This window comes from Eumetopias jubatus, unplaced genomic scaffold (genome assembly GCF_037043125.1).
Source record: "Eumetopias jubatus isolate StellerSeaLion01/CBP00866 unplaced genomic scaffold, mEumJub1_p1.0 scaffold_7, whole genome shotgun sequence".
Taxonomy (NCBI): Eukaryota; Metazoa; Chordata; class Mammalia; order Carnivora; family Otariidae; genus Eumetopias; species Eumetopias jubatus.
This window is the reverse complement of record NW_028274813.1, coordinates 103,341,218-103,368,526: the sequence shown is the minus strand read 5'-3', so window position 1 is coordinate 103,368,526 and position 27,309 is coordinate 103,341,218. Positions and strand designations below refer to the sequence as shown.

General features: G+C 46.7%; 1 protein-coding gene across 28 annotated transcripts; it reads right to left on the bottom strand.

The window, feature by feature from the left end:
• Positions 1–27,309, bottom strand: TPM1 (tropomyosin 1). 28 transcript variants are annotated; one of them, XM_028100419.2, is made up of 10 exons: positions 27,135–27,309; positions 26,283–26,408; positions 25,953–26,078; positions 14,022–14,155; positions 11,826–11,943; positions 10,461–10,531; positions 9,624–9,699; positions 9,090–9,152; positions 8,730–8,799; positions 1–881 (listed from the first exon to the last, which is right to left on the bottom strand). In XM_028100419.2, the coding sequence occupies exons 1-10, from the start codon at positions 27,246–27,248 to the stop codon at positions 799–801; spliced, it is 981 nt and encodes a 326-aa protein (XP_027956220.1). In that variant the 5' UTR covers positions 27,249–27,309; the 3' UTR covers positions 1–798. The 28 variants fall into 28 exon arrangements, with proteins under 28 accessions (XP_027956220.1, XP_027956223.1, XP_027956224.1 ...); XM_028100407.2 differs by lacking the exons at positions 1–881; positions 9,624–9,699 and adding exons at positions 5,605–5,798; positions 10,129–10,204; XM_088024821.1 differs by lacking the exons at positions 1–881; positions 9,624–9,699 and adding exons at positions 5,605–7,310; positions 10,129–10,204 and having other exon boundaries at positions 27,135–27,307.

The following is a 27,309-nucleotide window of genomic DNA, read 5'->3' as shown; positions in this document are numbered from 1 at the left end:
TTTAGAAAATGTCCTACAATGTGCATTTTATTCCATACCATTATACAATGTTTACATATAGTTATAACTCTTAAGAAAATGTTTCTTTACCAATTGTACGTAGTGCCTAAATCTTTAACATGGAGAAATGGAGAGTAGAAATCCACATCGAATGCTATCCTACAAGTTGTAATGAGCCACAAGTGTGCCAACGAGAAGGAGATAAAAGTCTTACAAGAGCAGCGTGCCTTACAAACCCTTGGCTTTAGTGAATTCAGGCATACAGGACCCAGACTCATCTCATAGTAAAACTCAAGACAAAATAAATTAGTGTTGGACAGAATTCTAAATTGTACAATATTGAACGAAAGACCACAGTGGGACTTTTTGTTTAAAGTAGCACCAATCCACGCCTGATTGCGTTTTCATCATTAATCTGCCTGTTGAATACATCGTTGGCACTTTGAGTGGAAATCTTTCTGCTTTAGTGAGGATTCCTGGACTGGCTGAGTACACTGGGTTGCAAAACTCTTTATGAAGTGTGGCAACGGCAACCTGGGAAATGGCACATTTAAGTCATTACGGCCCTGCCATGGGCTCACGCGCGCGTGCGTGTGTGTGTGTGTGTATGTGTGTGTGTGTCTTCCCCATCCCCTGACCTAGCTGGTATTTCGTGGCTGTTTTTCTGTGACAGTGTAAAAGTAAATAAAAATGCGTTTAAGGGGTTTTATGGTAAGCATGGTGTTTCCAAACAAAACAAAACAAAAAAATAAAACAACAAAACAACATGAAAGAATGTGGTCGCAGCTAAGGAGGTTTTCACATGTTGTTTAACTCCAGTAAAGTCTGATCCAGCATCTGATGCATACTAAGGTTTTCTTCTTTGGCATGAGCCACTTTCTCTGTGGTGGGATTAGAAAATTAAGTCATGAATAGCTGCACTTTGGACACAGCGGCGGTTTGTACATTTAGGCAGGCAAACATAAGTCACAAAGATGAGATGATTAGGACAGGCATGCTGGTGAGGTATTACTCATTTCCAGACAAGGACCCACAAAGGGGGAAGACGTCTTTGACCCAAAGGAACTACAGGCACAGCAGGCTCTCACAGAGCGGTCGGCTGAACCTTCACCAAGGGTCCATTCAGAATAAAGCGCCGGTGGGGCTTGGCGGAGGTCCACGGGCCGTACGCCGTGGGGACAGGGACGGGTACCTGCAGCACTGCAGTTAATACAGCAGACATTTCTGACTTACAGGCAGGTAAAGGTCTGGGAGCTGTGTTGTAACACAATCTCACAGAAGACAAAGATGACATAAGTAGGTTTTCTGACAACTTTTAAAACGATTTATTTCTGCTGCTCATTAAAAAAAAATGAGTATCAACATATTTCATGCACACTTCAGTAGGACATTCTCTTACTATTCTTATAGTGTTCTATTTATTATTAGCATGACATTCTCACCAGGTTCCAACACCACCACAAGACGGAATAAAAGCATACCTTTCAGACAATCAGGGACTTCTGACATGAGCTTCTGTTTTCAAAAGCTATTTTGCCCAAGCATAGGTACACTTAATCAAACACTATACCAGATATTATGAAGTTAGGAATATGAATACGTAATAGCTATGTGTGTATACATATTATATATTGGATCCCATATATAATATATATATGTGTGTATAGTTACTCCTCTGCTTTGGCTTTCTAACTTAAAGCAGGACTCAGTTCTCTGTAGGAAATAGAATCAGTTCAAACAAGAGGACCTGCGATTGCTGAATTGTTATAAATATTTAATCCATATACATATACGTAATTTTACCACAAAAGCAGTTTCGGGGTTTAAAGATAACTTAATTATTCCAGATATAAGAGGAAAATGCAGGTGAAGCCAGCTTTTCAGCTAATCCCTTCCATGTACAATTCTGCAGAAAGCAAGTGTTGTCAGCCCTATTAGTTGAAGGTATGGCAGTCTTAGATTTCCTGCCCATGGCCTCCATTCCTAGAATTCAGCCCAAGCTCTTTCCCACTTAAGTTTAATCCTCATTCAGGGCCAGCTTTAGTTGGTTAGTTAGGCGGCGGTTTTGCTCAAGTTGCTGGTAGAGTTGGTCTGGACAGGTCAGCAAGCAGGTTAGCAGAAGAGAGGAGGCAGAAGGAAGAGAGGTTAGCCAGACTTGGTAAAGGAGTTAACAGACAGCACACAGAGATACCTCGGGTCACCTGCCGAGCAGCTCACCCTTCCCCGGTGGTCAGCTGTCCCGCGCCCAGGCAGGGTGGGCAGTAAAGGCCTGGCAGACTTAGGAAGAGCCAGAATTTTTCTCTCGGTGGCCGCGGAGGGAAAGGGAGTGACAGGGGCGAGGGAGAGAGACAAGAGAGGGGAGATGTTCCTCCTGCACCTTACTAAAACCACTGTGTGAATGAGCCACATGCAGTTTCTGGCAACAGCCCGAGCGTCATAGTGGAGAACTTACAGTGAAACCTCAACCTGCCCATTTTGCCCACCTCTTCCCAGAACCCCTTTCATCTGCACTACCGGGGCTGGCTTTCCTTTCAGGAAGTACCGAGAGGGGGCCCCCAGTGGCTGCTGCGTTTACAGTCCTTGAAACACAGAACTAAGCTCCCTGTCCCTCCCCCAGTCACCACCATACAGGGTGTTACTCTATTCAAACAGCAAAACCAACAAGCACTCATCTCCACACGAAACAGACTTAAAATTCATTTGCTTACTTCTTGAAGAGAATGGCATTCATGCATGGTGCGAGATGGAGGTGTAGAGAGTGAACAAGATCTCAAACATCCACAGGGAGAGCAGTGCAATGTCAATTTTACACAAGGGCATACAATCTGCTCACATGGCAGGGAGGCCAACCACAGGTGTCAGGCTGTATCTGACGGCCCAGGGGATGCCGCCAAAATGACAAGAAGCTGGCACTTACCATGAAAAGCAGGAGGATATACAACTGGTTCGAATGACAGTGACAACCTGGACCCAGAAATTCTACTTACTTATCTTGAAAAGCTGACAATCCTACCCCTGGGGAGAATGCAACCATCCAGCCTCCGGCCCCCAGGTGTGTCAGGAAATTAATCAAGTCTTATTTCAGCTCCCTCTCTTTAAGTGGTAGGAGATGGGGGGAAGATGCCATATGCACTAGGCTTTCTAGCTTGAAGTATCTGCTACCTTGTCCTCTTTGCTCATCCACATTCTCTGGATATTCAAAACACTAGTCAAATGTCACCTTCTCCATGTAGCTCCAAGTGTACACCATCTGTGAGTTCAGACACGCCTCACTCCTCTACCTTCCAGCAAGGCGGCCAGCTCATCAGGGGCAAAGAACACTTCCGGCTCATCTCTTCACATCTCCACTGCCTTCCACAGTGTCTTGCGTAAGGGATGTGGCTCTGGGGTTGCAAAGCTAAACCCCACTGGCACATTCCCATTACCGCATGTGGGGTGATCACCATGGGCAGGCAGGATGTCTCAGTTTGCTGAGTCCATGTCCAGCCAAACTGGAATGAAAGAACTTTAGGGAAACCCTGGAGAACCCAGAGAGTCGATGTGAACTCAGCTAAAATGACAGATGTTCCTACCACACCCCCCCCTTTGGACCTGCTCCACTGCAGCTGCCATGGAGCTTGTCTGCCCGGGGGGCCTGAGGGCAGGGACCAGAAACAGTTACACATTTGGAAGGGTTTTCCCCTCCTGTCCTACCTCCCAGACATCTGGAACCTCTAGGGCCGAGATTCAGCAGTGCTTTCTGTTTGATCCTACTAGGTTCTTGCAGTAGCAACAGCTATGGTTTGGCCTTCTGAACTAGAAACCTGGGCCCTGACAATTTCTGGACAGAATCAAGTCGCTATTGATCCTCTTGTGAACCCATACCTTCTGGGGCTCGTCTAGATTTGCCTTCCTAAACCGTTAGTTTCCCATTTCCCTTGGAGAACGTTCTTACAGAGAAAGTGTGAAAGTCTCTGGAAGGGTTTCCAAAAAAGAAAAAAAAAATGTGCCTCCAGAATTAACGGCACATCTGCTCAGAACTTTTAGACTCCTCATTTTGTCTATAGCAGGAAACAGGGTCGCTCAGAGAAGGGCCCACTATCACTAGGTATTAAAAAAAAAAAAAAGGATAGGAATTATAGTCAAAAGCAGACCCAATGAGGCTTAGGGAGGAAAAAAATCCATGAAATTATAGAAGTCTACACCCTCAAGGGAAAGACAGTGACTCCAGATTCTAAATTTTAGAGAGCCTACTATAACACTATTAAAATACTTTAATTTATTGTCCTCTTAAAGACTATTCTTCTGCTCTGAAGTCTTTGTAGAGTGAATGACATTATTTTCAGTTTGTCTAAATTTATTTGAGTATAGTGGTATATATCAACTCTCTCAGACTAACAAAAACAGATGAAAATCACCCACATTTAAAGCACAGGAGAAATAGAGCCAGACTGTTGAGGATGCAGAAATGCTGGGAATTAAGAAACAAAAGTCCATATCATTTTAAAGTTCTAATTTTGAAATGTGTTTCTCTTTGAAAATCACTTAGCTGCTATTTTTGAAGTGAACCAGTAAAGCCTAAATAAAATATAACTCTATTCTGAACAATTTCTACTAACTTCGCTTTTAGGGAAAAGAAAAAAAAAAAAAGAATAAACTCCAACGGCTATCTTTAAAAATGCCTACAAATAAAGGATATTACAAAGATTATGTACATACAAACCCTCCTAAAAAATACGTGATGTCCTTAAGGGCACAAAAATGAACCTTGACTTAAATGTTATCATATTTAGAAAACTAAGGGGTGCCTCGGTGGCTTAGTGAGTTAAGCGTCTGCCTTCAGCTTAGGTCATGATCCTGGGGTCCTGGGATCGAGCCCTGAGTTGGGCTCCCTGCAGAGCAAGGAGCCTGCTTCTCTCTCTGCCCCTCCCCACAGCTCGTGCTCTTGCTCTCTCTCCAATAAATAAATAAAATCTTAAAAAAAACAACAAACTTAAGATGTCATTTCATGATCAAAATGAAGGTGGCTGAGTAACGAATATACTTTTAACAAGCTTTAATGGTTCTTTGGCCTGTAAAAGGATGACCTACAATAACCTCAACTACCACCGTCAGGACACAAGTAATTTTTTGAGATCCCGGTATGTGAATTCTTGGCAGTGTGGGCCGCTAGTTAGTCATGTCCCAGCAAGCAGGGCCACCTCAGCATCCGCACAGGGGGCTCACCACATCCCACACCAAACCTCTGGCAGAGGAAGACACTGTTCAAGGCACATCTTCTCACTTCAGCAAGCAACGTCCCCTGTGCGGATGTTCTCAATGAGGATTATATACCAGAACCATCACCCTCTCAAAAACACAAAACAAACCCCCCCACCCCCACCGAGATGCCCAGGCCTCACTCTAAACTTTACAAACCAAAACTCTGAGAGGGACCCACGCATGAGTATTTTTTAAAAGTTCCGTATGGAACTACTGCTTTAGAAACTTTTAATATTAATGTTCAGCATGGGGGGGGGGAGCAGCCAAAAACTAACCCTCATATATGTGAAGTAGATTTGTAGTTTTATTCAGTGTTGAAACAAAAAATGTCAATAAATAAGTAAAGAGAAGAGCAAACAGAAACAGCTTGCACAGTGTTTATTTGACACTGAAATGAAGAGCTTCTGTACAATGGAAAGCAGCGTGCCTGGCCCTGAGGCAGGAGGCTAAAGGAACGAGCCAGGTCAGCTGGAGAAGAGACAAACTGCAGAGCTCAGAGAGGTGGGACAGCCAGCTTGATGAAGGGGTCTCGGGAGAAGTGAGGCAAAGAAACTTATCTGCATGAGGAGAAAAGGTGGGAGAAAAGGAAAACAAAGTGGCACAATGGAAAAAAGGAAAATCAAACTAACAGAGGAGAGCAGCACCTGACACAGACCAGAAGCAGACATGCAAAACCCGCTGCCAGCCGCACCTGCAGGAGGATGCCCATCCTCACCCGCCAGCGTTGGGACCCAAGGCCAGCATACGCCCCTCCGGGCGACGGGCCATTGCGAAGAAGACCCAAGAACAAGAGTTTAAAAAGACTTTAAGCTAACCCACCTTTCAGAATAGTTAATCGTACACAATGTCACGAGTTTTCCCTTTAGAATCACCACATTTTAGCACTGGAAAAGACCTTAGAGACAGCGATTCTGATTCATCCCGCATTTACAAATGAGGGAAAGGAGCATGGAATTCTCTTTACTTTCCATGGGGACAGTCAATGCATCTCATGGTGATGTGGAGATTCTAGAACCTGTGAGGCGGCAGGGACAGGCCACACCCTTCAGGCTACCATTTCCCTGCATAGGTGGGTCTGCAAATTTCCAGCTTACATGGAATTCAGTGCCATATTATTAGAATGAAGGGAACCCTCTGTGGAAAGCTCCAGGTTAGAATTTAAAGAGGCAGAAAAGTGTGATGCTTAGGTTTAGTTAGTAATATGCGGATTAGTTGTATATGCTCAAAGCTCTCATGAGAATAAGGGATCTACTCCAACTCTCACTGCCTCATGCAGTTAAAAGTGGGCATTAACTCCCGAACTCATACTGGGCAATCAGGGTTTTATTTCCCAATTCTTTGATACCAGTTGTGGTGTTCGTTGTGAATATTTCAATTCCTTTTATCTAAACACAGAAAATTAAAGGCTCTGGTATTCAGCAGATGAACCATTTCTCTCCAGAATTCTTAAAAGCGAGGAAGAGATGATCTCTCACAGCACCATTTCTTAGGCTGTACCAGATCAATTTCCTCTCAGATCATCAATAACTGGACTTAAGGAACTTTAGGGTTCCTTAAATTTATAGATCTTTTACAAAAATGGTCATATTGTATTTAACTGAATCTCAGGATACCAATTTTTTGGATATTTCTGGCGAAGTTTGTGCACGATGGCATGGCCTTCAATTTTACTTGAGCCTAGTTTGATTTCCTAAAAGGGTAGCTCTCAAGTCCTTCATATTTCAGTTCACTGCTTGGTGGGAACAATCTAGCTCAGAGATTGTGAAAGAAACAGATTCTGAAAGGAAAATGATTTGTACAGAGAGACTTAATCTGCTTGGCTTTTATATTAGTAGAATGTGAACAAAACCAAACTATCCTAGGTGATGCAAAGAGAGTAAACAGAAAGGTGTGAAGATGGAGCTTCTGGAAGTACAGAAGGGAGCAGTGGTGAGTTTATCGTATTAGCATGAGGGCACGGATGTGAGCAGGCAGGGTGGATGACATTTACATGGAAGTCATATCGTTGAGAGCGTGGTCCAGCTCCTCGCTGATGGCTTTGTACTTCAGTTTCTGAGCGTACAGCTCGTCTATGACCAGGAAGTGGAAGGCAGAGGTGCAAGGGCATGGAGAGTGATCAAGAGATGGAGGGTGAGCAAGGGTGGCGCGGACGCCATCCCGACACAGCAGCAAGAAAGGGGCAGTGCATGAAGGAAGTGGTATCGCAGCAGGTGGCCAATGCAGGAGGCGTGCGTTTTGTTTTTAAATGAATTGAAACAAAAACAAAAAGAACAAAAGCCATTAGAAAATAAAACAAGAAAGACCCAATATGAAAATCATCACAAATATGGCTGGTAGAGCAGTAAACCATGTTAAACCCTAAATGAAACCACAGAAGGCTGTCCGCTGGGTAGGTGACAGCACACCTCTCCCATCTATAGCTCCATTTTCATGGCACTGGAGCAGTCAGCCACCTGCGACTATAAACAGTGGGGAAAATATCCAAGGGCAGTGTTTTGGAAGAACAATTTGTGTCTCTGGTCTGTCATCCTGATCTGGCTCCGCCTTCCAACCACTGACTTCCTGGCCAAACTAGCCTCCTGGAATACTGGTTTCTGAGTGCCCTGTGAGTTGCTAAGCTACCCTGCTCCTGGCCTGGGGGGCCTGAGAAGCGAGGGGAGCCACACGTTTAGGGTGGTGCTGTGCCAAGTCTCCAGTTTAGTCTCTGTAATGAGGAGGGTTTCATTCTTTGCTACACTCCGGCAGATTGTTTTGCAACCATCTGTCACCCTCTCTTCCCCACCAGCTTGGTATTCATCAGCACCAACGTCCAGTGCCTTCACCAGCCCCTTCTGCCTTCCTTGTCCATTTTAAATATTTCCCTGTCTGTTCTTTTTCATAGCTGACCCTCCACACGCCTCAGAGTTCAACATTTAGGATTTCTGTGAGACAAAGGTGGGTGTTACTAAAACAAAACCTACACACCTGAGGGGAGAAAGGCTTAAATATAATCTCAAACAACAGTGTCCTATTACCCCCACACCCCTTTCAGAATGTGGAGCACTTGCCAAGATATGAAGGGCTTAAACCCAACCCTTACATTGGATTCTTACTTGGAAGATGAGTTTTGTCTAAAAACAAATCCATGCCACTCTGACAATTAGGAGGTATCACTGAGTAGAAAATACGCTAGTCGCTCTCACCTACAACCACCTCACCCACAATGACAAATAAACCCGCCACACTTCTCAGAGTGTGAAGTCAAGCCGGATGGCATCTGCCGTTACAGAGAGACGGGCCTCGTCTAGTGGCTAGCAGTCATCTGGTGAGCAGAGGACTCAGGTTCAAGAGTTTAGGAGCCACAGAATGAAAACCCCAAAGGGCAGACAGGAAGAATGTGCAAGAGCAAAGAAGTGTATCAAGGAGGATGCATTTGGATTGGAAACCTGCTTTGTGAGGTCAGTAGTCAACCATAAGAACTAACTAAAAAATAAAACTTAAGATCTTACCTTCTAAGTCATCAATGCTTTTCTCCAACTTAGTTACTGACCTCTCCGCAAACTCAGCCCGAGTCTCGGCCTGTAAGGATGCCATTTATTTCAGTCAGAATTGGGAAGTTTTACATCACTAGTAGCTACAAATATAGGGAGAACTAGAGAATGAAAGTCAAGCACAGCACCCACAAAATGGGTGTGGAACGGAGGGCCTGTCAGTCCGTCACCAACACAGCACATTAACTCCAGGACCACCTTTGAATATTCCTGACTGGGCTCACCATACTTTTGAGACGAAGCAGCCCTAACCAGCTCCATAAAAACGGGACTCAGTTAAAATCCAGTTGGCTTCATCTAAAACACTCAGAGTATTACCTCCTTCAGCTTGTCAGAAAGGACCTTGATCTCTTCCTCGTATTTGTCTTCCTTCTGAGAGTACTGTAATGAGAAAGAGCATTCCAGATGTCAGGCTACAGCTCACCCTAACCTCAGGTCTTCAAATACAAAGAAAGCGCCAGCCCAGCCAACAGATGCTGAGGATCTCCTAGAGGAGGTACTGGAGCCTCTGATACCAAATGGCACGCTACAGTACGTTCTCTGTTCTCTTGCCCTATCGTGTTACATGGCACAAGAACAAGATAACTCGGCCACGTGGCGCTTGGTTTAAATTGAATTGTTGCCGACGGACTCACCTACTCAACATAAAATATGTTCTCTAGTAAAAGAAAAAAAAAAAAGAATCTGTTATCCAATAACCATCAAGAAATCACCTCACAATGATGCCATTTGCTAAATAAAATGCCTAAGGGACTCCTGCTTTCATCGGCGGGGCCTCAGACGAGAAAGAGTGCGTGCTTTTTGAGCAGCTCCTACAAGACGCCTTTCCCCCACACCGTGCTCCTGGCCTACCTTCTCAGCCTGAGCCTCCAGTGACTTCAAGTTGTTCGTCACAGTTTTCAATTCTTCTTCAAGCTCGGCACATTTGCTAACGTTTTCGATCAGAGGCAGAAAGGGTGGGAGACAAGCCCAAGGAAGGAGGAGAGAAAAAGGAGAGGGAGGGGAAAAAGTGAGAACTGAGTCCTAGAGAACAAAGGGCTGCCTTAAAGTAGCCAAATCGTCAGGTATTAAAATGCTCCATTTTGCCAAGGACACTGCCCCCAACCTTGCAACAGCACCAAGGCAGGGTGACAAAATCCAACAATTCTGAAGTGTGATAATTTGGCTTCTTTTTTGGCTGCACCAAAGAGCATTTATGAAGGAAAAACAAAGGAGTATAAAGGACCCAAAGAAAGCATTTAAAGCAAGATAGAAGACAGCAGAGGGTGTCGTTATACCAAACGAACCAGTAGACACTGGAAGCTGAAAGACGTCTGGGTTGCAGTTAAACCTAAAACCACACATGAGCCATCAGTACCTTATCCTCTGCAGCCATTAATGCTTTCAAGGTCTGATCCATTATTCTTAATTGTTCTTCCAGCTGTCGAACTTGGCTGTTAGTGGACACAGGAAATGCACAAGGCCATTCTCAAAATCAGTGTGCAGGGAAGGCATGCAGTGATACACGCATTCATACAGACACCCCACACAAGTCCTCCGTGTTCCATACTCGCAGCTCATCCATGGCAGATGAGCGCAGGAGGAGCCCGGAGCTGAAACAGGTAAATGTGCAGCTGCCAGAAGGTCATGCTGTTTAGTCACTGCTCTGGAGCACCCCACACACAGGACACCGGCACCGGGCCCGCCTACCTTTCTGAGAGCTCAGCCCGCTCCTCCGCGCGTTCCAGGTCACTCTCGATGATGACCAGCTTACGGGCCACCTGCAGCACGACAAACACAACACACACACACACACACACACACCATGGGGCTGGCAAGCGTTAAGTAAGGGGGCAGGGTATGGAGGCGGGTACTGGATCCACCAGCCCCTAGACGTTCTTACGGACAAATCAGATGGCCCTTTTTCTCGTGGGCTGGAGAGAAGCCACCCTCTACCAGGAGGGCCGATGGAGAGTAGACCAGAGGCTTCTGCTCACAAAGACCAGAATGGTTGGTTATGAGCAGGCAGTCTCATTTTAAGTCTGACCCAGGTGAAGTCCATATAATTACACAGCAGCCAGCCAAAGTGTGGAAGGAGGGAGAGAGATAAAATTCACAATCTCAAAAATAGCAGCATGCTGAGACATGCTGCATTTGATGCTGTAAAGGTAGGGGCTGCCAAAAAACACTGAAAATACTCCTTAGAACTCTGTCAATTTAGAGCTCTGTACCTCAACCTCCTCTTTGTGGAGGAGGTTAAAAATAACACCAGAACAGCAGCAGAAGCTAACATGGGATGGGCTGGTAAGGTGACTAATGAAGTCAAGTCGGTGTTCAGTGGGGGAAAGAACCTGGGGGAAGAAGGGGTCCTCGGAGCGTTTCAAGGAGAGTAATAGTACTAAGAATAATGGGGTGGTCGTAATAATGATGATGATGATGGAAAAAAGTAGTGTCAATACCATTTCAAGATAGCCATGATACATTAAGGGAAAACTAAAACAAGTCATATTAGCTTTGTTATCATAGGAGGTCGTTCTCATGGGGACATGACCAGAAGCTGATTCACTGGTGAACCTCTCTTGACAGTGGGATTCTACCATCTTGAAGAGAGGATGGACTGAAAAGGGCCTCTTGACTCTACACGGCCTTCAGTGCATGGACTGTGTCTCTATGCTGTGCGAACGGGGTGGTGTTAGGCGAATCACACCGAAGAGTGGCCTGCACGGTGACAATACGAGAGGCTCTTTCTACAAGGGACAAGAGGCCCAACTCTCCCTTCTCCTGGCCAGAGGTCTTTGTCCTGGTCTGGGGGTGGCCAAGGTGGGGGATCATGGGGGAAGCTTCAGTCCTTCTCAGTGCTATGGACTGGCTTCATGATAAAGCCTGGGATCCCTTAGCAGGATCAAATCAGAACTGTTTTCTGGAGACAGAGAAACTCTGCCTTCTCAAAATCACCCATTTCCACCAACAAAGCAGATCGTTTCACTAAAGAACACAAGGCTGTAAGCACTGCTCCTGGCCCCCACCGAGGCCACTGCTGGGAAGTCCGTGAGGCTTTGGGCCCCAAGATCTGACCTCTTCATACTTGCGGTCGGCATCTTCAGCAATGTGCTTGGCCTCTTTCAGTTGGATCTCCTGAATTTCCATTTTCTCCTCATCCTTTTGGGCTCGACTTTCAATGACTTTCATGCCTCTGAAAAGAAAGACGAGCAGGAAGACCCAAGGTTTAGAGGAAACCAACGTAAACCCACACTGCACTGCACTGGTTTGTGAAGCTTGGTATAACTGACAGACCCAAATAGAGCATAGAGCTGCTTTTACTTTCCAAACCATGAAGCAAGAGTTTCCAGAGCTGAAGACAAAAAGCCACACACTTCTCTGTTTATTGTGAATGAACCCTCACTTTCAATAATGGTGAAACTGTCCAGGGATCTAATGTTAAATGAAAGGTACCATGTCAGGATGCTGTTTGAAACTGCGAGGCATGGAAACAGGAAAAGCCAACATACTTTACTTGCTATATAAATAATGGGATTTTTTCCTTCTCCTGGTGGGAAGCTTCAGCTTGAAAATGGACCAAAGTTATAACAAAAACAAATTTGTCCTCATGTATTTCTTCCTACAAAGCAGGTAGCTATTCTTAGCCCATTAGCTACAAATATAAGTATCAGATTGAACCATATGAAATTGCTGATACTTGATGACATCAGACCTGTAAAAATGGCAACTTCATAAGGGTCAACCTAATACTTTAGATAAGAAACTATGAATTTTGCCTTTAATAGAATACTTTCATACTAGAGGTGTTGAGAAACGGACTGATACCAATGTCTATGCTGATATGTACGTTTGGATCCCACGGTGTTAAATTTTGGAAAATGTTAATTGTTCTGTGATATATTACAGTTTTATGGATAAAGTCATGTTAAAATGGGATTCATTTAGCAAAATCTAAGCAGACAGTTCAGATAAATAAGCCACTATTTTTTGATGAAGTGCTACGGTATATATTAGAAGACTGAGATTCGAGTCTTGGCTTGGCCATCAATTCGCTGTGAGACTCTGGGCAGGCCTCATCAACTGCTAAGCCCTTGTTTTCTCATTTGTAAAATGAGGGGCCTGGGGTAAACGACCTCTAAATTCCTTTTTACCACCAAGTCTAACATTGCCAGATTGCCTTTTAGGTTCACTAACAAGTATATTTCAGGAACAATCAGCCACAAAACCACTGGTATGTGTGTACTGTAAGAGATGATGAGTCATCCTGAGGAATTCCAAAACTCTTGGTTAGGGAAGAAACAATAAGCAACAGTGAATAATGAGCTGGAAACTTTAGCTTAAAAGCTTCTTGAATCTTCGTCTGAAATGACTCTTTATCCCTGGTGGCAGGGAGCAGAAACTCACTTCTATCCAAGAGGGAGAAATGGAAAGAGTGATTGGCTGCATTCACCTGCCCGGGTCACAGCACGGATCCGCACTCCCAGCGTTCTGAGCCACCACACTACTCTCTCAACCCTCCAGCAGGAGAACTCTCTCTAGTCTCGTGGAGTTGTTCCTGGAATAATGCTTCTGTGCAATATGAATACACGAGCTTGAGAGGCAGAGCACACGAGAAAATGCCTTCTAGAACACATGGAGTTGTGCTGGGCTATATGGCCGTGGTTTTCCTTTACTACCACAACGCTGAATCTTAGAGAAGTCAGTCAGGTAGAGCCAGGTTACAGGGAGCGGGCTCAGAATACACAAGTATCCGACTGTATTGATGTGCATGAGTGTCTTATCAGTGTTACTAAGTCCAAAACAATTACTTTCACAGATCATATTTCTGTTTCATCTGTGCTTCCTTTTCCACTTATTTTTTGAGTTATTTGACAACTGATAGGCCCAGTCCCCTTTGCATATTTTAAAATAAAGTTTATCTTTTAAAAAATGCCTAACTGCTCTGTGGTCAGCAGGAATGAAGGAACCGATAGGCATCCCTAGAATATCTCATTTTAATGTCCCTCTCCTTTGCTGGACGGTGAGCTCTATGACAGCAGGAATAGGATCTTTCTCTTCTTTGTAACCTTGGGGTTTAGAATAGCGCTTGGCACACAGGTGTCCCACTCATGTTAAACGAACAAACCTAGTAAAGTTATACCTGGGATCGACTGAGGAAATGATCCCACCAAGGGACTCTAAAACTCTTAAGCCCCAAAGATCAGGGAAGCCCCCCGTCACACCCAGAGGAGAGGCTGGTGCGGAAAGGTGGGCTGGGAGAGGTGCGCTCACCTCTCGCTCTCGTCCGCGGCCTTCTCAGCCTCCTCCAGCTTCTGCAAAGCTGTTGCCAGTCGCTCTTGGGCACGATCCAACTCTTCCTCAACCAGCTGGATGCGTCTGTTCAGAGAAGCTACGTCGGCTTCAGCCTAGGCAGAGAGTGTGAAAGGTGCTTCAGACCAGGAGAGAAAGCGAGGGCAGTGCCTTCAGGAAGTGGCGGAGCCTGAAACACCGATTTCAGACAGGAAGCCTGGCCCTGTGGGGAGCTACCTCCAGGTGCACCACATGCCCCGGTCCACTCTGGAGTTCTCGGAGGCGTGGCTCCATTGATTTGATACAGTGAACGCACACACTTATGTGTTTACAAGTCTACACGCACCATTTTCAGCAGCCAGAGGGACTGTGAGCAAGTGCTCTCTCGCTGGGTTCCTTTCTTCCACAGAACTCCACACTGGCCCTACCTGACTGCCCAAGGAGCGCTTCAGGACAGCCACCTCACTCACCGGGGCACGAGGGCTGGACAGAGGCGAGACTTACCCAGGCTCGGCCGCACAAGACAAGAGCAGGACAGCCAGAAACCAGACTCAGGGGTCTGCATTCTCCTTTCTCCTGGCCACTTGCTCAAAGGAGTCTTATAAAGGAACTAAAATGTTTAAAAATTCAGCTGTTCTAAGATATACACCATACAGATGCAACGAAATCCAGTGACCGCCCCTCCCCCACCCTCTTCTCAGTGACCCCTGCAGAACTTGGTCATGCTGGAGCAGGGCCAAGACAAATTTCCCATGTATTTTTGAGATAAGCTTACTGGCATTTCTTACAAGGTTACTACAAGAAAAGTTTCAAACTCCTTAGAAGAAAAGCAGTATAGAGACTACTTTTATTGGTATCTGTATCTGAATTAAGATGTTTCTTTTTTGGGGATGCAATGATTACCTACTATGACAAGCGCTGGCTACTATGAGCCTCAGAACACTTGTAAGACTGTGATGGTCCCTCATATACACTGCATTAGGGTCTGTTTAAATACTATGCATGGAAGTCAGCAAGCACTTACTAATCAGGTACCATTTCCTCATCCGCATCCACTTTGAATATGTGCTTATCATGGGGTGATAAGGTTTTCAGGGCACTTTGAGAATTTTCTAAAAATTACAATACATACATACTTAGGCACCCATGTGATTTCCTTCTATATTCCTGTCTTCTTTACTCAATAGGAAGCCTCTTATATGTAGGGAGTCACAGTTCTCTGCACACAATATGGGCTCAGTAAATGTCTACTGAATAAAACAAGTAAAATCAACCTAATTTAAACAAAGCAACTTTCTTAGCTCATGGACCCATGACGAACACGGTTTGATAAGCACATGTAGTTAGAGAGAGGCTGTGATTATGGCCTTGAATGAAATGAATATGAGAACATCCAGCTCTTTGCTCATCAGGATTTGTAAAATTTTAAATGCCAAGTTTTGTCTGGAAAAGAGGTGATTAGGGCATCTCCAACCATGGTGAAGGACTCTATAAAAAATTCAAATACACTTTTATCTCATCAAAAATTAATTATGTAGTAATAATTGGCTGACGGAGTCAGGGAATAGGGGAAAAGGGAAACGGATCTGAGGAGGACAGTTTATAACCACATTGGCCTACAAGGTATATCCTTACTGGGTTCTGCTAAGTCTGACCAGCTGGTGAGTATGGTTTTTTCTAGAGGAGAGGTGAGGGTAATAGGGACAATACATTTCTTACATATAAGGAACTGTCTTTTTAGCTCTATTTTTAAAAAATTGGTACATTTAGGGTATACTCTGGGTCAGGTCTGCTTTGTTCACTTTTCTGTATTTTCCATTTCCAGTAAAATTCTATTCCCTTTATGAATGGGGTGGGGGGGCGGGGGGGGAGATTAGCAAGCAAGTTGCAAAGTTGAAAACAAAAATGAACAGCAAAACCAAAAATACCATAGTAGATTGTCTATGTCATGTACTCAAAAGTATTTTTCTCCCCGCCTTCTTTATTATTTCTTTTAACATGAAGGCAAATATCTTTGTTACAGGCGCTATGGCCAGAGAAATGTCAACAAGATTTTCCAAATGTTTTCTTGTAGCCACCACATTCTAAGTTTCTGCTTTGTGTTTCATCTGGGCCCCAATCTTGAGAATTTCCTACTCACAGAAAGAAGACTGTTTCTGCTCTAAGGAAAGGACCTTCTGGGTGACAGGGCAGTCTAGGTCCTCATGTGGCTGAGGCACCAGAGAATAAGGAGACCGTACCCCATGCTCGTTCCTGCCTCTGTACACAAGAGCTCCCTACCTGAGAGGTCCACCACATCAATCTGTATCTTCCCTCTTACTGCCTCTCACTCTAACCATTCCCTCCTTTAGTTCTAGGCCCTGTTTTATAAATGTCACTAACTCTTTCCCTGGGGGCATGTTATAGAAACATAAGACTTCCTGACATTATGGGTTGTGTCCTATAGGGCCTCATACAGGGTTTCATATAGGGCACCCAAGCCACAACTGGGAATGGAGGTCCACTCTAGGAGCTAGGACTGTTCGCACACAGAGAGCAGACATGTAGGTGGGTCACAAAATGGGGTCTCATCTGTTTAGCTGGAAGAGTCCCTAGGCATCGTTCAGCAGTTCCCACAACTGGCTGAGTGTCAGAATCCACTAGGAGGTGCGCGTTAATAATGCAAAGTTCTAGGCTCCATTCCTAGAGATTCTGATTCAGGAGGGAGGTCAGAAGGGAGGGCAGGCATCTGCAATATAAATAAGCAACCTGTTCCATTCCTGCACCTTCCCCGCCCCACCATCCACAGAAGCTGGCTAATCCTGTGGGAACCACTCTTTGAGCTCTCCGTTCAAAAGAAAGGAGAGGGATCTTTGATCCAGACGGCTGACTTTGCTCAGGCCATCAGTGGGAGACAAGACTAAAGCCCCAGTTGCCTGGGTCCTCGTGTGTGGGCTCTGTCACTTCTCATGGCCTCCAGGGATCTCCGGCGCTTTCTCTCTTCCTATGTCAGAGTGGGAGGTCCTCTACAGCCTCCCCTAACACAACTCCCCACACAAAAGAAAGGCTTCCGTGACAGAGGCCAACCAGGGCTAGAAGAGTTACTGTACTGAATATCATCCACTAAACAAGTCCTCTCAGTCCTTTCTGAAATACGGTGTGGTATTACATCAAAAACCTCATCACAGGGGCGCTTGGGTGGCTCAGTCGTTAAGCGTCTGCCTTCGGCTCAGGTCATGGTCCCAGGGTCCTGGGATTGAGCCCCGCGTTGGGCTCCCTGCTCGGCGGGGAGCCTGCTTCTCCCTCTCCCACTCCCCCTGCCTGTGTTCCCTCTCTCGCTGTCTCTGTCAAAAAATAAATAAAATCTTAAAACAAAACAAAACTTCATCACATAGCACTCATGGGTGACCCCTCCCGTATGGACACAGAGCATTTGCTCTCAAGCCGGGAAGCCAATACCTGCTGCCCCTGAGGTTTCCCAGGCAGGCACAGGTGCCTGTAGGCTCCAGTGGGGACCTGAGAGCAGTGTCTGGGGTAAGTCTATCCCCATGAAAGCTTTCCCTGGGAAAAACCTGGACTCTCACTGGCTTCTCAGGCCCTACCATACTGGTGTAGTCACAATGCTGTTTGGGTCCCCAGAATTCAAATTAAGTTTAATTCCACAAATGAATTAAGAGCACTTCTTTCTCTTATTTTTAGTTGCACATGCGTGTGTGTGTGCGCGTGCATGCACACGTGTATGTGTGTATTTGGGATTTTGCCCTGTGTTCAAAAGGCCCCTCTCACCTTCACTAGCTTTTATTTGTGGTGTTTTCTAAGTTCTGAGGTTTATTTAGGTATTCTCTAAGGCTCCTTTCATCACAGAACCTGGGCAGTCTACTTAAGATTTAACCTGCAACTGCCTCTGCCAGTACAAGCCCACAGCCAAATGAGTATCTGTTATTTTAAAAGCACATATAAGTAACAAGGCTTTTGGGAAGGGTCTAGACCCCAGACGCAGATTATCTCCAGGCATGGAAATCACCCTTTGTGTGCTGGGTTAGCTTCTTCTAACAACGGGCCCATGTGTTGACACTGCTGGTAGAGTCTTTCAATTTGGGATGCTGGTTTCTTTTATTTCAAAAGTGCTATTGTGTCCCAGCATGTAATGAGCTCTTCAGAAAAGAGACTGCTATATTAGCAAAGGCTACCAATTATCTTCCTGCAGATCTGTTGTTAACCACCAGGTACTTTGCAGTTGCGCCTGCCCTGTCCCCTCACCCAAACCAAAGGTACTAGTTACCTACACAGAAAACAAGGGCAGGCACACCACTGCCCCCCACCCAACACGGCACCACACGGAAATCAAGGGTATGGCCACCACAATACAGCAAAATATTACTTCAAATCTGATTTGAAAGAAAACTTTTATGAGGCCTACATTTTCATGAAATCCAGATGTCTTGGCCAATACAACTAAAAAAAAAATAGCAATGATGTTTGTTTAAAAAAAAGTATTCTAGTTAATACTAATAAGAAAAAAATAATTGTAGGAAAATAACATGATAGCCTAAAAAGTGATCCTCTGGAATATGTTTTCAAAGCCCTGCCTGAACCACAGTGGAACATGGGATGATCAAAGGTCGGGCATTTTTATTTCACGCAAACTGTAGTTACACAGAGGTTTCACCCAACTTGCTGTGTAAGACCAAGTGACTACAGCCAAGTTAAACTTCTGCCCTTATATGGTAAGGAAAGGGGGAAAAAAACCACTGATGACATTAAGGGGCACTCCCATGGATAACAGATAAACACAACCTCCTCTATCTGTGCCAAAGCCTGTAATTTATGAGGCATATTTGTATAATGAGGGAGAACGGACATGAACAGGGCATTGTAGTGCCCTTGCCTTGCCTACATATGAAAACAGAAATCATGAGTGTATATTCCAGTTACTGCCAGGAACTGGGGGCGCCAATGTGAGCACAAAGCACACTCTCGAGCCTCCTGGTTTCAGAGATATTTACCAACTCAAAAGTGGGACAGGGCAGGAGAGTTTTGCAAATTGGTTATTTCCCACGATTTAATAAAATTACCAGTTAAGAACCTATAGGCTATAACTTTAAGTCTCCTTGTTTGGGGGATACCACCCAGAAAGGGGGAAAGACTGGCTCCTTCTTGCTACTTTTTCCTTTGAGGATGACAAAAAACATACAAAACCCTAGTGGGTCACAAGACCCAGAGTCAATCATTATATCAGGCAAAGTATCCTCATTCCAACAGTCTGAAGGGCCCACACACCTTGGAAAAACAAACCAGTAGGAAATAAGCAATAGCCAATTTTTCCAAGGTAAGTGCTGACATAATTGGGCCAATTAACTATAGCATGTCCAAACTTTTGAGAATCAGAATTTAGGGCCAACTCTCCAAATATTTTTTGCAGTGGCTCAGGATTCTGTCACTAAACCTGTATTCTTGCTGCCAAGATAAACTGACTAAGCTTAACTCACAGCTCTGACAACTACCAAGAGGCCACCTTCAATAAGCTCTCAGTTCCAGTTGCAGAAGTCAAAAACAACTCTCAATCTGAAACGGTCTCTTCAATGGTTTGATTCAGTCCTCAAACCGCTATCTTAAAAAGGTTCTGTCTCAGGTCACCTGGATAGAGTTTTTCAAATTACTTAAAAAAAAACACAAAAACAAAAAACGGAACCAATTAAACCCCTTTAAATACAACACTTTGAAAAGAATGAAAACATCGTCTTTAGCCGACAGGCACAGGAAGACTACTGTCATGAAAACGATGCACAAAAGAGAAGAGGAGTGTAAGAGTAACAACGTGCCCTTCATGAAATTAATCTTCTGCTTCTAACCTCAATCACAAGGCGCTCCTGGATAGGACCACATATTCCCTTTCTTAGGAGGGTGAGGGGAGTCCTACTGACTTCTGCCACTGACATTACTTCAACCAAACAGCTTCTCCAGTCTGCCCATGTCCTCTCTCCAAGTTCCAAAAGAAAAAAAAAATTGATTAAAAGCATTTATATGGAGTGGTTTCAGATGTAGTGAAACGAGCAGGCCATTTTTAAAGACCCTCTGATAGGTGGTGAACTGAAGGCAAAGGGGCAATGAGCAAAGCCAAGTGCTGTGCAGTTTTAATACCAGCTGACACTTAGCACTCCCTCTGCTGTGCCAAACACCCCTGTAACTTCTTTACACATACTTAATTCCCTTCGCCACCTCAATAGGCACGTGTTAGTATTATCCACATTTTAAAGTTAGGGATCTGAGACACTGAGAAGTTAATTTGCCCAGGGTCTCAAAGGTAGGAAGTAGCAGAAGCCAGAATTCAAATCCTGGCAGTCTGGGTCCAGAGTTCTCATTCTTATCCATCATGTTCTATTAGTTTTAAATGGTTCAAGGACAGCGGCTAGCCAGAGAGGGAATTGGAATCAATTTATTGCCCTGTCAAATTCAGACACATCTATGCAGTCTCTGCTGACTGGTACTGAAGAAAATTATCTTTTGCTTATTAATTTCCTGATTCCCGTCTGTATTTTATCTCAAATTTCCTCTAGTTAGGGCTTCCTCCTAAGAAAACCCATTTGCTTCTATGCATTTTATGCAAAACAGGTCTTGAAGTTTCTGCAGCCAGCCATATTGCCATTATCAACACCTAACCAATAGGATTTACTCAACTCAGAATGGGTCCATATTAAGCACAGCTGGACACCATATTATGCTTGTCATTAAATTCCCAAGGTGTTTTAGTATCCTGATTTAAAACACACACTCAAAAACCAACAAATAGTAAATGCCTGAACTACCTCTGAAATCCTCTTCCTGTCTGTTGGATACATTTGCCTTAGGAGAAAGGAAGGAAGCTACCAGGTATTACATTCAACATGGGGGAGGGGGAAGCCAGCAAGAGAACACACCCAGTCATTGTGGATATTAGCCAACTTTTTTCAATACTCGGTAACAAAGGAATGTCTGTATAAGACCACTAGGGAGGAGAGATGGTTAATACAAAGGGAACGGTGAACGGGTCTCTTACTATTGAGTCAGAACCTGGCGCTGTCAACGTTCTCAACCACCACAAAGAAACAGGCTTCCAGAAAACCAATGGTCAATGGGGACGGTGGAGTTTAGCATTCCCAGGCCCTAAAGTCTGGCAGTACCCCAGACTTGCCCTGTCAGCGCCCCTTTCCAAAGGAACGGATTTCCCTCTTCCCTCCCCACCCTTCGAGTAAATAAGGCTAGCAGCGCAAAGTGCACATCCCGGGGGACCCAAGACACCCGGGCCGAATGCAAAAAACCCCCAAATAGAGCCCTTTCTGGGAAAGTGCTGCTTCCAGAACCTTCTCAACACCACTCCTGCTTCCCCTCGGAGCTTTTACTTTAAACCAGCTAAGATGGAAAGGACTGAAAAGAACAGGCAGGGCCGCTCCCTAGAACCAGACGCCAGCTGCCCCAGGTGCGCCAGGTGCACGCCCGGAGGCGTGGGGGCAGGGGAAGGTGGGCTCTGGAGGGCTCTGCACCTCGCAATGGGCCCGAGGGCGGCGGAGGCGCCTCTGGATGGGGGTGGGTGGGCGATGGGTGGGTCCCTTACGGTCTCCCTCAGCTTCCTCTCGTAGTCCAGCTCGCGCTGCAGGCTGCCCGCGCGCTCCTCCGCGGCGTCCGCCTGCTCCTGCAGGCTCCGGATTTTCCTCCGCACTGCCTCCAGCGAGCTGCTTCCAGCCATCGCTCGGGGCGGCGGCGGCGGCGGCGGGCTGCGGTGGGAGAGGCCGGCTGCTGCGCTCCGGCCGCCACTGCCGCACTCCTGAGCGCCCAGCCGCCCCGCCCAGGCCGCGCCGCGCCGCGCCGCGCCGCGCAACGGCGGCGCCCCCAGCGGCCCAGGACTAGCCCGGAAGTGGTGGTCTCCCGGGCGGCGCAGGCGAACCGCAGGCGGGTGCGCGAGCGCCGGGGGCGGGCACAGCGGGCGGGGCGGGGCGGGGCGGGGCGGGGCGCGCGCCGCGGTCCCCGGGAATTTGCAAACCGGGGAGATACTGCGCATGCTCGTGGCATCCAGGCGGGTGGAGGCGGTGGGCGCGCTGGGGGACACCTGGAGAGCTGGGCACGGCCGGGTGGCAGGCCAGCGTGCCAGGGATTTTACTTGGACTCCCAGCGCCCCTCCCTGGCTCCACGTTGACCCAGGGTAACGGACCTGGCTGTTAAGGGCGACGGTGCCGCCTACTGGCGGCGGAAGCACCGCACTCAGGAGTTCTGGATTCCCAAGCCGGGGAGGGAGAGAAGCTGAATGAGGGGTTTGGGGCCAGAATGTGTCCCCAGAGGGACCTAAAGAACCCCAGCACGCAAGGGCCTAACCACAACAACCTTCCTCCCTCACCAAACTCGCGAAGTGGAAGCCACTAACATATTGCATTGTGATTAAACCTCCTTCTAAATGCAGCCTTCCTAGGTTAGAATCCGGCTCCTAGATCTCTCCTGGCTGTTGACTTTGGTCAAATAACTGGACTTTTCTGGGCTTCATCTATAAAAGTGGGGTTAATGGTACTACTTTCCTCATGGGGCTGTGGCAAGGATTATGAAATCATACAAAGCACTTAGCACAATACATTGTACATAGTTAAATGATCGCTTTAGTGATACAGATGCAGGCACTGTCTTAAGAGTCAGGCGGGGGCGCATAACCAGCTGTGTTCTCAGGGCCCGGAGCCTCTTTGGGGCTCACTTTCCTTTCCATAAAAACAATCATTTCGAGGGTCCCTTATACTTACAAACTTCTCTGGTTTTAGATCAGCCTCAGAGATCTTCTGGAATCCGACCAATTCTGGGCTGGACTGAGATGCCTTTAAAAAGGCACAGCCGTGAAGGCTACAGAACCCTATGAGAGCCTCTGGCTACAGCTGGTTGAAAACCCAATCTCTGGGAACCGTCCTCTGCCAATTCTCCCACTGGGCTGATTTTTAAATGCCTTTTAAGTCTCACGGCTCTCTTCCTCACCTTTCTCACAGGAGGCCCTTCAAGTAAATTTCTGATGTGTTTAAGTGTGGGAATAATGAAGGATAAAAAATATACTTGACACCCCCCTCCTCCAAAGCCCTAACAACGACCCTCCTTTGCTTTCCCCCACTCATTTTCTTTGGACTTTGTCTCAGTCTCTGCTAAGACTCTCACAAACCTCAGCATGTGCCCTCACGTCCTGTAGGTGGAGCCTCTGGCTTTGTTTCCACACAGTTCATCTGGTCAGGAGGAAGGTTACAAACTCCTCCCCTAGAGGAGTACAGACTGTGGGCCTCCAACTTTGAAGGTGGAGGAAGGGGGCGTCTGGGGGCCTCCAGGAGGAGCCAGGGAAACTGCCCGACACTTGCAAGTGCTCTCAAGTGCTCTAGGCAGCCAACTAATGACTTAACGTCCTGCTTTTCAAACACCTGGGAAAGATAGTTTCAGGTGAGTTCATTTTCATGCTGATGTCATTATACAAGAGTTTAGGGCAGTTCTCAACCTTGGCTGCACATTTAAAAAATACTAATGCGTGGGTTCCACTCCCATAGATTCTGATTTAATTGACCTGGGGTGCAGCCTGGATTAGGGCTTTTAAAACCTCCCTAGGAGATTCTGTTTACGTAAGGTGGGGAATTACTGATTTAGGAAGCAAAAACCTACAAGGAATAAAGACTCACATACTGCAAATATTAGATACATCACAATTATTGGGGAAGGAGTTGGGGGGCCAGAGAGAAAATGGAACCTTTGATCCCCTTCAGGCTCATTTAGGTGAACACCAAAAATTTCACACCAAAACCACCAAGGTGCTACCTTGTGAATTACAATCTTTCAAGCTAGAAAGACCCCCTCCTTCTGGAATAAGATATGTAAAGTATGTTGGTAAATAAGTAGAAAAACGTTTTTAGTAGTAGGAAAAAATGAAAATGTTTTTACACTGGTGAGTAATGACAGTAAAGTATCCTCATTCCAAATGTAGTATGAAGCTACCTCAGGAAGCTGACCTACCTCCCTCTTTCTCTAGTGATATCAGTCTCTTTCTCCTTAAGTCTTGGCTATTTTTACTAGTTAGGAATCACTTTAAATATAGCATTTCTTCACAAATGTTCTTCAACATCCCTACAGGTTCCAAACAACCTAAAATGTCTTAAAAGGGAAGACGATCAATATACTACAAAAAAAAAAGAAAGAAGAAAAAAAAAGAAAAGTACCATATTAGGGACAGTTTTCCAGCAGGAAAAAAAAGAACCAAAACAGTTTCGAAAATTTCCCTCCCCTGCTAACCACGCCCCCCCAAGGTGGCTTTAAATACCCTCATTTCCACTTCTGCCCCACCTCATTCCAGCATTCCCTTAAACGAGACTTTTCCGTAAGGACATGATAGCACTACATAGTTAATAATTACGATCTTTTTTCCCTTTAAGAATTGTAGTAGCTTTTTTCTCCTTCTCTTGCCTTCAGTCTTACTGGGCTATTTTCAAATTCTCTGCATTCTTTTCCTTATAAGGAATATCTCTCCTTGATCTATCAGCGGCTCTTTTGAAAAAGCTAAATAAACGTCCTGCTGGAGAATTTGGGGGAGACAGACATCCTCCATTTAACCTTATACGGAGCAGACATCTGATCTACATTATACAAAGCAGGCGCCGAGTTATGTGTGTTTTTTGGCTCTTTTTCTAAAGCCAGGTAGTTTGTAACTTTAATGTTTTAGCTAAGTCAGTGCTTCTCTGAACCCCTTTCCAATAATCTTGATGGTCATTGAAATACTTTTGTCTATTCTAAATGTCCTATGTCTGGATTTCTCATTTACAAAGCATGCTTGGAGATTACATTTTAAGCCTTTCAAGCCACAAAAAGCCTTTACTGGTTTCAAGACCCAAGACCCTCCAGCAATTTGCATTTTACTCTCATACAAGAAATTCTGCCTTTGTGCTTGGTAGTTCAGCTTCTGGGCACAGCTTTCCCCGGTGCTCATACATTCTTGGAATTGTTACTAACGTCCCAAGGAATTCTTTCCTAATTGGGCCTCTAGCCTTAATGAGCTTCTACAATGGAATCCAACAGTATGAAAAGAAGTCGTTCCTTTGGAAATCTAATGCTTGGCTTGACTTATGGGGCAGAAGAGACAGGCTCTTCAGCGAAAAAGATTCCAAAGTGCAGTGGACAAAGTGCTGGTAGAGTTTTTGCAGTATGTGCATCACCCCTGAAACTATGTGGTGGTTGTCAGAAGGCTGACAGGTGGGGGTGGGGCAAGCAGGAGGGGCAGGGGGCAGTTAGCTCACTATACCATATAAAGCACTGAGCTATATATAACTCCCAGGGTACTTTCAGGATCTAGTGCTGTCAGACTGCAGACCCAAGCAAGTATCATCTTCCCAGGCAGATCTTAAGGGCTGGATTAAGGCTTCCCTAGTGAGAAAGGAAGCCTCAGGGGTCTCTGCACTCCAACATCAAACTCAGCCTAATAAGTAAAAGTAGCACCATGCCATTGCTTCAATTTAGAGGCCAGGTCCTCTGTACCCTGATTAGACTCACCATGGAAAACCAGGCATTCCCACCCACCTAAGGCGGCAAAGGAAAGTAAAGAAAACCAGGCATTCTGTTTGCACAAACCTTGGTGATGACACCTCAGAGGTTTTCTGCCACCGGGGAGGCAAGGTTCACCTCCAGCATCCAATTTCAGCCACTCCACTCCCAGCTTTTCACCCGCCCACCTCCACCCCCAGGAGTGGGGTAAAGAAGGAGAAAAAGAGGAGTGGATGAAATATAAATGAATGTGTGCAATAGAAGTCGGAGGCAGCATCCAGTGCTCTGGGCCATGTCAGGGCTGTGTGCGGGTGTCCAGCAGGAGGAGGTGGCCCTCCTCCATTGCTCCTTGGCCACTGTGGTGACCGCAGAGTGGCCACCGGGCAGGAGGTGAGGGAGGTAGTGTGTGCGTGCACTTACGTCTGTGGCCTTTTTCTCCGCCAGCTCCAACTTCTCCTGGGCATCTTTGAGAGCCTCGGAGTATTTGTCCAGTTCATCTTCGGTGCCCTTGAGTTTCTTTTGCAGCGACACCAGCTCATCTTCCAGCTGGGAGTTGGCCGTGGGGGACGGGGAGGGGTGGGGGTGGGGTGCAGCAGGCAGCGTGATCCCGCAGGGGAGGGGTGTGGGTGCACAGAACCAGAAGGACAGGGACAGCGGGAGAGAGAGAGAGGGCAAGACAGGGAGGGAGAGAGAAAGAGAGAGACAGAGTTAGCCATTCGTGCGCCGCGCCACGCCGCGCGCCCCGGGTACCTTGGCGGCGGCCTCATCCGCGGCCAGGAGGCTGTCCTCCGCCTTGTGCAGCTCCTCCAGCACCCGGTCCCGCTCGTCCTCCGACGCCCGCAGCAGGTTCTCCTTCGCCGCGATGTCCTCCTCGAGCTGGGGGGTGGGGCAGCGGCGGGCGGGCGCGGGCGGCCGGCACGGACCGGGTGTTAGACACACACACAACACACGAGCGCCTGGTTGGCTGGAGCCCCTCGGCTTGGGGCGCCGCCGACTTGGGGTTCAAGGGTCTCTAAGTAACCTCTTCTCTCCCGAAGCTGGAACCGCACTGTGGCCCACCCTGCACCCCCAACTCCCGCGGGACGAGGCCTCAGCGGGCTCAAGTCCACAACTGGGGGTGCAGAAAAACGCCCCTGTCTCCCTGACCTTCGGGCCGTACTCTCTATTCTGTCCCATCTTTGTTCTTAGGAAAAAACTTCAAGACCACCCGCCCCCCGCGCCCAGTCTCTGTCCCGGTTGTATTCTTTCCAGTCAAAAGTCCAGAAGAATGGGTAACACTTTCTGGACTCGATTCCCCTCATCCATCCCCCCCCGGATACAACATTGATCCCCGATCCTGAGAATCAAGTGCCTCTAGGACTTGAGTTGACTTCGCGGACTCTGGGAAGCAGAGGAGGAAAATAAAGGTCCCCAGACGAGACCAAAAAGTTAGAATAAGCCCGAGCCTTGCTCTTCCCCTCTCCCTTCTCAGTTGCGCGACCCTGGTGGCCCAGGAGTGGGGGGCGGCTCGCCCCCGTCCTCGGAGTGAGCGGCCGGGAAGGGGTGCCAGGCGCCCAGGGCTCGGGGGCACCCGGGCGGGCGCAGGGCCGGGGAGGTGCAGACCTGCTTGCTTCTGTCCTCCGCCGCCTTCTTATCGGCTTCCGCCTGCTCGGCTCGATCCAAGGCGTTCTCCTTGTCGAGCTTGAGCATCTGCATCTTCTTCTTGATGGCGTCCATGGTGGCGGCGGCGAGGGGCCCTGGGGCTGCGGCGGGAGCGGCGAGGCGAGCGCGCGGTGGG